This window comes from Mirounga leonina, unplaced genomic scaffold, assembly GCF_011800145.1.
Source record: "Mirounga leonina isolate KUSES-001 unplaced genomic scaffold, KU_Mleo_1.0 Mir_152, whole genome shotgun sequence".
Lineage (NCBI taxonomy): Eukaryota > Metazoa > Chordata > Mammalia > Carnivora > Phocidae > Mirounga > Mirounga leonina.
The window spans coordinates 20,328,283-20,341,936 of NW_023270380.1; the positions used below are offsets into that span (position 1 = coordinate 20,328,283).

Consider the following 13,654-nt stretch of genomic DNA (forward strand, 5'->3'; position numbering starts at 1 on the left):
TATTAACTCTCTTTCAGGATTGTTGTAGGGTTTTAGTAAGTAAGGTAACGTATTCCTTATCACAGAGCCCAAGATAGAGAAGGAACATGACAGATTATACGTATGATGGTAATAATAATTAAATAATTAAAATGAATCTTAATAAACACAATTATAAATTAAGGACAGTGTCTCCCAATGATAGTTGCAAATAAGGGTTGATAAGGCTTCGATTACGGGCTGACATGCCATCAGTAAACACGTGTGAGTCCTGACCCCGTCTTGCTGTCATGCTTTAGATAAGAACTCCCATCCTGTTGTGCGCTGGCAGCCGCGTGGACACCGTCACAGAGATGATGCGGACGCTCACAGAGGAAGCTGCCGCCCTGGCGCATAAGGCTAAGACCTACTCCAGCTACCAGAACTGCTTCGATGATGCCCCGTCCCACATGCACTCTCTCAACATGGAAGAGATCACACAACTTGTCCTTGGGGAGGTTTCGGACATTGAGTACGACCTCACCTTGAGGAAGATACTGTGGGAGGTCCAAGAGGAATGGAAGACGCTCTTTTGGGAATGGAGGAATAGTACCCTTCGCAGTATTGATATAGAATCAGTCCAGAGAAACGTTTCAAAATGGATGCACAAAATCCTTGTCCTAGAAAAAGGTAAAAGTGTCTTCCTCGGGGTTCCCACCTACGATTATACACAGAGTGGCCCCTGGGCTGGGAAGATCATGGTCCTCGACCTTATTTCTTTACCTGTTGCCCAGGCCTGGCCATTAATGGCCGGAGAGGCAGTACAGGAGCCTAGGGGTAGGAATCGTTCCTGAAGCAAGAAAGAGAGGAAAACTTTGCAAAAAAAAAAAAAAAAAAAGTTCAGTACTTAAGAAAAATGTTCTGTATCCTTTAGAAGTTGTTTCCCTGGGCAGAATGGCGGAGGCTTCCCCATAACCGTGGCTCTTCCTCGGGCCACACGTGCTTTGATGACAGAGGCCCACCTTCAGAGCGCTCACCCACATCCTCACTGTTTACGCCTGCCGGTGCTTTGGCTGGTGGGGAAAATAGCTAAAAAGTTATTTTGTGAGGTTTCCCTTCTGCTGATGCTCACATGTGAAGCACAGAGATGCTGTTTCTGTTTGGTCGATTCTGTAAGATCTGACCTCTCCGCCAGGCGAGCGCCTCATCTCACTCGGCAGGAGAGCTATAATTTCCTCTCCAGAAAAATACTTGAATCGGCTTGTTTTCAGATTATAACAGAAATAGAAGGATACCACGAGAAGTTTACAAAAGAGATAAGCTGGGAACAAACCTCCCAGAGCCTCACTGCTTCGACATAACACTAATTGTGTGCGTCTTCTCTCAGGGTTTAGTCCTGGGTGTTTCAGAGGACGGGGTGTGGAGTGACAAGCAGACAGTACCTTCTTTTATCTGTGGTTTCCCAGATAAAATCCTGCTATTTGCCAAAACGTAGATTTACAAACACAGAAATTATTCTCTTGTCCTTTTCTTTCACTGAGTCTTGAAACCATTTTATTATTCAACATGGCTTTACAAAAGAAGCCCCATCTATACCAACTGGCTATTCAAGCAGATAGGCATACTTTTCAGTGCTCCTGAGTCCCCAACTCTGGCTGTTTCTCGGCCTCCTCTCTTTGTCTTTTATGAGTTGAGTAAAAAGGTTTTGAGGTTTAAAGTTTCAACTGCAGAGGTTGTGAGTCCTGGACGGCAGGGGTTTGTCAACGCCAGAGGACGGACCGGTCCTGCTCTGTGGCTAGATCTTTACTGACATTTCCTACGTTTCAGTGTGAAGTATTTTCTTTATGACATGATAGTGACAGATTTTTGCTCCTCCTTGATGTTCCTCCTTAGCAGAATTTAAAAGCCCCAAACCTGTCACAGTTTTTTGAATGTATGTGCATGTACCTGTCTGTCTGTCTAGTCAAGAGAAACCTGGGAAACTCTGTGGTAGCTGGCTATCCCTAGTATCACATTTTCCAAGAAAACTTGGCTTTGAAGGTCTCGGATTGTAATCACCAGTCCTGGTAACTGTTTCTCTTTGTTTGAATCCACAGTTGGCTCTTCTGGGAGGGTGATGTTAATAAAACTCATCATCTTAATGCAGACTAATCACTGAGAAACTAGAATTACACTAAATAGCAGAGGTGTTTTCTGGTTTAAAAAAATAGGATGAATGGATCTTAACCTTCTGCCCTATTGCTGTTTATTAGGTCTACCTAAAAACGACATGGTGGCACGTCTCAAGCAGTCAGTGACAGAATTTAAGCAGGAGGTGCCTATTATCATGGCTCTGGGAAACCCCCGTCTCAAGCCGAGACACTGGGTGGCACTCCAGGAGGTTATCGGAAAGTCCGTTTCTCTTGACAAAGACTGTACAATAGAGAATCTTCTAGCACTCAAGGTAAACAAATAATATCTGAAAAAAAAAGTAGGTTGAAATACCAGAGGGGCTGGGGCACCTCGGTGGCATCTGCCTTCGGCTCAGGTCATAATCCCGGGGTCTTGGGATCGAGTCCTGCATCGGGCTCCCTGCTCAGCAGGAAGCCTGCTTCTCCCTCTCTGCCCTGCTTGTACTCTCTCACTGTCTCTCCTTCTCTCTCTCAAATAAATAAATAAAATCTTAAAAAAAAGAAAGAAAGAAATACCAGAGGGGCCAATTTTAAGCAAGCAAGTACATCTACAAGGAATAGGAATTAGAAAAGGGAGTTTTTTTGTCAATTGTCTGGGAAGGTGGGAGCAGACTGGCGGGGGTCAGGTGGCCGAAGTTACATGTAGCTGCAGGTTCGAGGGCGCCATTTGTTATGGCATCGTCCCGGTGGTCCAGAAACGGTGATTGTGCTTTTCCTGTGTGACAAATGAAGCTAACAGTGCTACTTCTTACAGAGAATCTGGGAACAGAAACATCCAAAGTACTGGATTCCATCTTACATAATATGAAAATGCATTAAGAGCATGTTAGGATAGCTCTGCCCATAACTCGATACTATAAATACACAGTTAGGAACTATTTGATTTGCCATATAGGTGTTGTTATAAAAATAGATTCCATGATTTTTAGTTAAAAGTTTTTCTGTTTTCAGACCTGATTTACAATAAGCTTCATTTATATTTTAGGCTTCGGGGTTAACAGTGCCAAATGTAATTAAAAACACTATTTTATAATTTTCTACTATATGATCTGTTATAATGAGGAAATGGGAAATTTTAAGGAATTTAAAAAGAACTTATAAAAGGCCACTTTAGTTGATCTTTAAAATTAGGTTGCTGTGTATCTCGGGCCCTGGCCTCCATCTTCCTCCTGAACTCACACGTCCACTTTCCTGTTTAGTATCTGCTCTTACATGTCTCAGAGACATCTCACCGTTAGGGTGCTCTGCCTCCTCTCCCCATCTCAGCTAAGGGCACCTCCGTTGTTTTCCAGCTGCTTAGGCTAAAAATCATGAAATAATCTTTAAATCTTCTCTTGCTCTCCCAGTCCTCATCCCATCTAAATTTCTCATCCTTTCCTGGATCATTACCGGGCCTCCTGACTGATCTTTGTGCCAACAGGGAATTCAGCAAAATATCTAGATTATTTCAGAACATATACGTCAACAGTTAGGTTTATTCAGAACAGCATTCCAGAAATGTTGCTCAATTGAAATGACATTTTCCTTTTCAGAGTCTTGGGTTATTGGAATTGTCCCTGGGCAGGTCGGGTGAAGGGTGAAATTTGGCAGTCTAGCAGCAAGCAGTAAAAGTGAGGGCAGACAGGCCTTCCTGGGGTTGGTGCCTACAGTAGCTCAGAGGGTTCCAGTGAGCTGTCCCTGCATTTCTAACGTGAATAGATAGTTTAAAAAGGAATTCCCATGAAGTTTTTGGAGGATCCAAATTAAGAGAATTCAGCATCTGAACAAAAGTGAACACAGTCTTCAGCCTCTGAAATACTGTAGCCAGGAATCAGAGGAACCCTTTCTTCCTGAGGTGGATTGTTTAGTAGTCAGAAAGGATAGCAGGCAATGAGCTGCCAATCTCACCTGAGCCCAAAGAGTTCCTGGAAGACTGTGATCATCCTCTTTCTACTCGACAACTTATCCAGTATAATATGTGTACCTAGATGGACAGGATTTGGCCCAGAAACTCAGCCTTCATGTCCTAGAGCATGCGTGTCATAGGGTCGACCCAGGGACAGCAGTCATGCTGCAGGACTGCCCAGGACAATCTGTGGCAGAGGTTCACTTGCCGTCCTATCAGAGGAATAAATGATGATGTTTAGTGACAGCCGTTTCTGTCCAGCGCAGTATGTAGGCTCTGTAAATTCTGTGACGTGAAAAGCATGTCCCAAAGTAAATTAAGAGGAAGAGGTCAGTAGTGTGCATAAAATGCTCACAATCACTTCATGGTTGATCTTTTTCACTTGAGAAACCAGATGCTTTATCAGAGAGGCAGATAATCAATGATAGGCATTAAGATTCATCTGAAACCTCTTAGTATTACCTAGTTGATTGGGAGATCTGACCATTTGTTAGTCAGGTCCCAAACCTTGACCAGAAGGACTTGAAAGGGCTCAATGCACGTGGTTGAAATTTTGCTCTACACATTATCAGTGTCTGGATTTAGTTACTAGCAATTTCAGAATGTCAGCATTAAGCAACAAGTTCTTTCTTCAGCATAGAAACTTGATGGTCCTGTGGTTCCTTATCTGCCTTTGGCTGAATAACCTGTATCAGAAGGCAAACCTCCTTCTCAGACTGTTAGTGAAGGCCATAAACAGTCGACTGATCCCACCATTCTGACACCCATCTGTGGCAGATGATGAACACTAGTCCTATTTGCTCAGAGTCCCCACTGAGCTGCATTACCAAAACCTAGGGATTAGGCATCACTCTTTAACCCCATGAAGATGACATATGGGAACAGTGGTAGATTCTTCTTTCAGGGATAGAAACAATTAGCCCAGCCAGTTAATTCTACGATATGGGAATGAGGAGCCCTCTGAGTATTTCTGTTGCAGTGAGTGAGCCTGGAGATCTTGTGTCAGGATCTTGTCCTGAGAGAACTGGCAGTCCATGCCCATTGGAAAGAAGGCCTATTTATACTCCACTAAAGTGTTTTGAGAGCCATGTATCCTCATGGCGATTGGGCCAAGAAAGGGAAGCCATGGAAAGCTTGGGTCCATTAGGATTACATCCTCTCAGGTAATTGTATCTCGAGAATTATTGCAGAAAATAAAAGTATGTCACAGAGTGAGGAAGCAGTTGGCGTTAGTGCAGAGAAAAGAAAGCTGGAGGGGCTAATACCGTCTGCACGTGTACAGAAGGTGCTGTTACTGTTCTTCACATGGGCTCAAATTAAAGGAAACATGCACGGTGACTAGGAATTTCCCTGAGTGTGCAGAACGTGGAAGGGTTCGAATGGATGAAGCCAGCCAAGGGCCCTGTCGTGCGGGTCGGGACGCGCAGTCTCCAGTCAGGGTGTCACCGGGCTGGGAGCAGGTCTCCAGGGCCTGGGACGTGTGTGTTCATGTAAGTCTTGTGTTGTAAATGCATCAGGAACCATTCGTCCACTAAATATTAATGAATCTGTTTTCATCTTAGATGTTTCAGTATGAAAATGAAATTAACGAAATCTCCACCTCTGCCACTAATGAAGCTGCTCTTGAGAAGATGCTGTTTAAGATTATTGACCAATGGAACACGACCCCGCTACACTTAGTCGTTCATCAGTCAGAGACGGTGTCCATCCTGATAATTTCATCCATAGACGACATATTAACTCAGTTAGAAGAGTCTCAAATCATACTTGCAACAGTTAAAGGATCTTCCTCTCTCGGGCCCATTCGGGTAAATATTGGGGCAAAGGGAAACTATTGTAATTGTTTATAGTTTTATTTATCACTTTAATTTTTTGCATTTTGCAGCCTTTTGAATTGTATAAATCACTCACATACTTACAAAGAAATGAGAATGAATGTTAGTAGTGTAAATACTAGAAGTAACTTCTAGAAATACCTGCATTTCTAGCAGAGCCCATGTCGAACCCATTGCCTGCGGACTCTGCTTGCTGACGTGGAATGCTTCTTTCTCGTTTCCTATGCTGTTGCTCACAAGGGTTAGTCCTGCCTGCACCGCTGTGTGTCCTGCAGCCACTGCTGAACACCAGCCTGCTCCTCTGCGCTCGTATGGTTAGGAACTGAAGCACAGGGCCAGCAGGTATTCAGCATTCCCCAAAAGGCCCCTCTCTGGACTGCCCCACGTCCAATACCGTGGCCAAGAATCATTTATGAACGTCAGAAAACTCAACAGGCAATGTAATAATATACAGATACTTAATAGTAAAGTTACCATAATTGATACAGAGAGAGAGAGAGAAATGTGGACCCATCAAGTGGAATTCCCATTATTTGCAAACACACAAACACATAAACATTTAGAGAAAATGTCAGTTAAATGTCAGTTAACTGAACCTTAGACCAAAAAAAAAAAAAAAATCACAAAAAAGGGATGAACCAATAGACTATATTCTCTAACCACATGTATTAAAATAAAAAACAGCAGAGAAACAGCAAAAAATAGACAACAGCAAAACTATCACACACAAAAAAATCTGATTTCAAAGCATCCATAAGAAAAAAAAATTTCATTAAAAAAGAATTCTAAATCAAACTTTGTCATAATTGGCTTAGAGCCCCATGGAAATGAAGGTTTAGAACACCAAATGCCTTCATTAAAAAGTAAAAATGAAGTTAGTAAGTGATACATCGCGTATCCTTCAAGAAGCTGAAAAACACGCGCACAAACACACGGACTCCGGCTTCCAGCAAGATACACTGTCCTGCCTGAAATACCCAAAGCAGAACAGAAAAAAATGGAACTGTGGTTTTCAGGACACTTGACATCAGGCATTGAATGACAAGGATCCTAGAGAGATGAGAAGCAAACAAGAGGAGCCCCATGGTTGCCCCAACCTGAGTGTGCAGGCTTCGGTTGGGCCTGGCGACTCCCTGATAGGGGGAGCCGCTGCTGAAAGTCAGAGGCCAGAGGTTGCAGGGCGAAGTACCAGCAAGGATAGAACTCCAAGGAGCCGTGGAAGCTCCCTACTCAGGTACTCTGCAGCCCCAAGTGCTGGCATGTGAATTCCAGGGAATGCCCTGAAACCAGGGGGATGATCCCTTGAGAGGATCTGAGGGAACCATTCACCCAGGGCTGGGAATGGGGCCCATATTCACCAGCCACAACAGGAGACTAGGATTTGTGAGCATTATAGACGGAGCACTGGAAAGGATCTTGCCACAGTAAACTAAATGCTGCTCTACAGCTCTTAAAAGCAAACCCCCAGCTGATGAAACTGTTTCTAAGTAATTTAACAGCACTCAGAACAAAGTCCAAGAATATTTATGGGAATACAAAAATAGGGGCACCTAGGTGGCTCAGTTGGTGAAGCGTCTGAATATTAATGAATATGTTTTCATTTTAGATGTTTCAGTATGAAACATCTAAAGTTTACCAAAGGAAACTGATCCAGAAGTGACACAGATGTCAGAATTAGATGAGGACAGTGAAATGATTTTTTTTTTTTTAAGATTTTATTTATTTGACAGAGAGCATGATCAGGGGAAGCAACAGAGGGAGAGGGAGAAGCAGGCTTCCCACTGAGCCGGGAGCCCGACACGGGACTCGATCCCAGGGCCCCGGGATCATGACCTGAGCCAAAGGCAGGCGCCTAACCGACTGAGCCACCCAGGTGCCCCTGCAACAATTATTTTAACTCTATACCATATGTTTAAAAGTAGATATGTAGAAGATAATACAGACCAAATACAAATATGAAGACCAAAGTCAAACTTCTACAGATGAAAACTATAATATCTGACATGAACTATACACCAGATGAGATTGACAGCAGATTAGACATTGCAGGAGAGAAGTTAGTGAATTTAAATAATTTTGAAAAAGAAGAACAAAGCTGGCAGATCAACACTACCTGGTTTTAAGACTTACTGTCAGTTTTATATTGGTTTAAAGATAGAAAAATGGAACAGAATAGAGAGTACAGAAATAGACCCACATATATATGGACATGTGATTGTCAACAAAAGTTTAAAGACAATTCTGGAAAGAAGTCTTTTTAGAAATGGAGCTGGCAAATCGGACAGTTGCATGCAAAACCAATTTTTAAAAATCCTTCAAGCTATGTCTTGTAGCATTTATAAACTTTAACTCAGGAATGGATCATAGGCCTAAATGCAAAACCTAAAACATGAGAAGAAATTTTTGAAACATTGGGAAGAAAACATCAGAGAAAATTTTTGTGACCTTGGGCTAGACAGTTTTCTCCAAAATGACACCAAAAGAGTGATCAATAGAAGGATTTCTATTAAAAATTAAAAACTTGTGCCCTTCAAAAGACACTTAATATCAAGGGGAAAAATACAAGCCAAGACTGGAAGGAAATATTTGCAAAGCTTGTATTTGGTAAAGGACTTGTTTCAAGAATATATAAAGAATTCTCAAAATAAAAAAAGTAAAGAAATGGGCAACAGATTTAAGCAGACACTTCACCAAAGAAAATATTTAGATGGGAAATAAACATATGCAAAGATGCTTCACTTCATTATTCCTCAGGGAAAAGTTAGAATCCCAATGAGGTACCACTACACACCTTATGGATTGACTAAAACTAAAAAGACTGATCATCCCCAGTGTTGGTGAGGATGCAGCAGAACAGGGAACTCTTGCACACTGCTGTGTGAAAGGTAAAATGTTACGATCACTTCAAAGGTTTACTAAAAGTTAAAAAATAGACCTACCACATGATGTAGGCATTCCACTTGTAGATATTTACCCCAAAGAAAGGAAAGCTTATGTCCAAAGACTTTTACCTGAATATTCATAGCAGCTTTATTTGTAATAGTGAAAAACAGGAAGCAACCCAGGTGTACACCTGCTGGATGGTAAATATATCATTGTCTATCTATACGGTGGACTACTACTCAGCCGTAAAAAAAAGAAATACATATGCAACAACATGAATGAATCTCAAAGTAATTATGCTGAGTGAAAGAAGTCAGACCAGAAAGAGTACATACTATATGGTTTCATTCATAGAGAATTCTAAAAAAATGCCAACTAGGCTTTGGTTTCAGAAAGTAGATCAGTGGTTGCCTAGGGATGGGAATAGGCTGGAGTTGGAGGAAGGGACTGCATCAGGGCACAAGAAACCTTTCCAGGGTAATGGATGTGTTCATTATCTTGATTGTGGTGATTGCTTCACAGTTTTAAACAGATGTCAAAACATTAAATTGTGCAATTTAAAGAGGTGCCATTTACTGTATGTCACTTATACCTCAATAAAGTTATTGAAATATAAAATAGAGTTTAAATGAAATAGGGAGGTGCATAGCAGAAAGGAGATCTAAATGAGTTACACATGGTTCCCTCTGAGGAGTCCAAGTTAGGGGATGGGCCAGTCTGCTGGTTTCCAGGCATTTTAGTACTAATTGATTTTTAACCATTTTGCTCTTACTTTAATAAATATACAAGCGGGGCGCCTGGGTGGCTCAGTCGTTAAGCGTCTGCCTTCGGCTCGGGTCATGATCCCAGGGTCCTGGGATCAAGCCCCACATCGGGCTCCCTGCTCGGTGGGAAGCCTGCCTCTCCCTCTCCCACTCCCCCTGCTTGTGTTCCTGCTCTATCTCTCTTTCTGTCAAATAAATAAATTAAAAAAAAAAAAATAAACATACAAGCTGGAAAAAGATGTTATAGCCACACAATGTTTGTTTGTTTGTTTGTTTTTAATTAAAAGAATGAAGAAAACCTTTTAGTACTAATGTAAAGCCTCTCAAACACACAATTAAGTTAAAAAAAAAACAAGTTACAAAACAATGTGTATAATATGGTTGCATTGATGTAAACTGTTAAAGATATTACATGTACGGATGTACAAAAATATTTAAAGAAAGGACTGAAACAATATACATACCAAAAAAATATTTGTTAAAAATAGAGCTACCCTATGACCCAGCAATTGCACTAAGTATTTACCCCAAAGATACAAATGTAGTGATCTGAAGGGACAAATGCACCCCAGTGTTTATAGCAGCAATGTCCACAATAGCCAAACTATTGAAAGAGCCCAGATTGTCCATCGACAGATGAATGGGTAAAGATGTGGTATGTGTATATATATATATGTATATATATATACACACACACACACACACACACACACAATGGAATACTACTCTGCCATCAAAAAAGGAAAGAAATCTTGCCATTTGCAACAATGTGGATGGAACTAGAGGGTATTATGCTAAACGAAAAAATCAGAGAAAGACAATTATATGATCTCACTCATGTGGAATTTAAGAAACAAAACAGAGGAGGAAAAAATAAAACAAGATGAAATCAGAGACAGAGACAAACTGTAAGAGACTCTTAATCATGGGAAACAAACTGAAGGTTGCTGGAGGGGAGGGGGGGGAGGGATGGGGTAACTGGGTGATGGGCATTAAGGAGGACACATGATGGAATGAGCACTGGGTGTTATATAAGACTGATGAATCACTGACCTCTACCTCTGAAACGAACAATACACTGTATGTTAATTAATTGAATTTAAATTTTAAAAAATTAAATAAAATATGCATATATTAAAAAATATTTGTATGTTATATAAAAAATAAAACAGAAAATTGCATGGACAGAACATATCAAATGTCTCCCAAAACTAAATGTAATTAGATTTACATTTATTTATGTGACCCTCCATAATACTGTCTGTATGTCAGTGACTGATAATCACTTTTGATGTCAGTATTTTTACTAAATGAATCTTTAGACTTTATGAATGTGTGTATTCATCTTATAGGATCTTGTGGATGAGTGGGATCAGAACTTGACTCTCTTCTCTCATACTCTTGAGGAATGGATGAATTGTCAAAGAAATTGGCTTTATCTTGAACCAATCTTTCATTCTGTAGAAATACAAAGGTAAAAAAAGCCATGAAGAGGTTAAAAAAAAAAATGCATGGTGGGTATTTATTGCCTATAATCCCTGAGAAGTCATTTCTTCAATATACGCTCTAAAATAATCCACCAGTGGGCACAGGAGTATAATCTGAATTTGTTTTTCATGGAAGATCGTAAGCATCATCTTTTTTTTTTTTAAAGTCCTATTTCTCAATTATTGATATAAAACTATTACGGACTGGGAAAGGAGTGTCAGGTCATTGTAATCCCTAAACCACAATACTGTGTGTCTGTTTAGTTCTAGAATATTAGTGTGGTTTTGATATGAATAATAAACATGTTTTAAATAGCATTCATACATGAATGGTAGTTTCTTACTTTGGACCATGTGAAAGAATGGAGGTCAAAAACAGTTGGTGAAAATTCTACCTTTTCTTTTTATTCATAGCATTCAAATTAATTGGTCTCTCTTTAAAATGACTGGTCTTAATAGTACGTAAGTTCTGACACATGTATTATCTGGACAGAATTTAAAGTGTTGACCATAAATCATGCAAGCTAGTATAGAAGCCATTCTGAAATAAGGTAGGAAGTCATAGCGTGTATTTATAAGGTATATTAGAGCAGATGATAGAAGACCTTGAATATCAGGTTAAATGTTGTGAATTTTATTTTAGGGGCAAAGGGGAGCTATGAGAGGCTCACAAAAGAAAACTGTTTAGATGCGAGTACTGCTTTGCAGGGAACAATATCCATTTTCGTTATACATGTGTATTTCTTGTCATATGAATGCTTTAGTTTCTTCTATCTGTAGTTATTCTAGAGTTCCCAGAGGTGAAACCACATACCTAAGGAATGTACCCTTTGTGATTATAACAACTTACTGCCTTAAACTCGAACTTCAATATTACTCTTTCCTAAAGATTTCTTAATTGATGGAAAGATAAGACCCCTAGTTCAGAATGTCACCAAGTTGTTCTTCACAGGATTTGCGAGAGAAAAGGGGGCTCTTAATGAAGTGTTGCTGGAGTCCTGTACAAGAGTGCTAAAGGAAAGAAGACACGGATCTGTAATGGACCTGCCTTTGACTAGTGGAGAAGGATGGGGGGCACTCCTACCGGGGGGAGTGTGAAAAAGAGGAAGGGGAAGAGAGATTCATTAGCAAGGAGAATTGTTCAAAGGGAATGCTGTCCATTCCCCTCCCACCATACTCACTGTGAGGTCACACCAGAGCCTCCTGTGGGTGTTGGGAGGGTGCCCAACAGAGGGGAGGTTAAAGGCTCCTCCCCAGTAGGATTTTTACTGCGTTGAAGAAATTTTTAGGCCCATCGCCCAAAATGGGGACTGGGATAATTGGCGGGGGGTAAGGGAGGGGGCTAGTGGAAGAGCTTGACGTGTATTGATTGCCCTGGGGCTTGGGGCATTAGAAACTAGGCCTCACCTCTTCTCTGGAGAGCTCTGAAGCATCCTTTAGTAGCAGAGCAGAGAAGTACGAGAACACGCAGTTACGGGGACCACAGGTGCTCACGCACAGGTGGCGGTGCCCTCTAGGGGACGTTGGGCAGTTCTAATGCCAAAAATCGCTTCTCCAAGATCAGTAGCTTCTTCTCAAGAAGCACTCTCCAGATCCCATTTCCTCTAGAATTTCAGTAGCCTTTGTTTTATTACATTTCCTAGGACACAGGTCACTTTTACTTTACGTAGAACTTGTGTATGCCTATCTTACACCTCTCACTAGGTATAATCTTGTTAAATGATGGACGCATGTCTGATTTATCCTGGTATTTCCTACCGTGTACATCACCATACATAGTGAACACTATAAACTATCTTCAACTAATGATCAGCAAAAATAAAACAGGTCATAACATTTTAAAAATTGAACAATATTCTGTGGAAAATGCATTTAGATTATAGATTTTAATTATAGTACCTTCAAAAGATAAAATTATCTCTAATTTTCTTTCTAAAGGCAGCTCCCAGCAGAAGCAAAACTCTTCTCTCATGTGATTTCCATGTGGAGAGAAATAATGTTAAAAATACAAAACAAACTGGATGCTTTGCGAATAACCACCTCTGCAGGAGTCCTTGAAATTCTGCAAAATTGCAATACGTGTCTTGACTATATAATGAAAGGTCTGGAGGTAAAACTATATAGCAATCCTAAAGTGGAGAGTCATTTACTCTTCAAAATGTAATGTAATGCACAACAGAAACTCTTCTAATGCAGATTTTCTTTCCTCTATTTCCAACTCTCACCAACTATAGGGTTAATGAAAATACTATCAAAAAGAAAAAAAAAATTGGATAGATCAATCTAAATGGCCTTAGACATAATACCACATTTTTTAAGTGCCTAGATTTCCTTATCTTTAAATTGGGAATAATGGTAGTGCCTACCTTGAGGGGCTTTGTGCTAAATGAGATAATGCATTTAAAGCATGAGAGCTGGCACAAAGAAAGTATTCAATGAATTATTTATATTAGCACTATGATTATTATTACATTGACAAAATCAGCAAAAATTGAAATGGAATAGTTTATTTTATTTATTTTATTTTAAATCCAGTATAGTTAACATAAAGTGTTGAATTAGTTTCTGGGATACAATGTAATAATTCAACAATTCTATCATTATTCAGTGCTCATCAAGGTTCGTGTACTCTTCATCCCCTTCACCTGTTTCATCCGCATCCCCCCCCCCC

At 40.4% G+C, this 13,654-nt stretch overlaps 1 protein-coding gene across 1 annotated transcript in view; it reads left to right on the forward strand.

Moving 5' to 3' along the window:
* Positions 1-13,654, forward strand: part of DNAH14 (dynein axonemal heavy chain 14) — a 357,723-nt gene that overhangs the window by 126,801 nt on the left and 217,268 nt on the right. Inside the window, exons 26-30 of the mRNA XM_035008404.1 lie at positions 279-648; positions 2,211-2,401; positions 5,577-5,822; positions 10,849-10,970; positions 12,922-13,093. Coding sequence (XP_034864295.1) covers positions 279-648; positions 2,211-2,401; positions 5,577-5,822; positions 10,849-10,970; positions 12,922-13,093 — 1,101 coding nt within the window. The remainder of the gene's footprint in view (positions 1-278; positions 649-2,210; positions 2,402-5,576; positions 5,823-10,848; positions 10,971-12,921; positions 13,094-13,654) is intronic.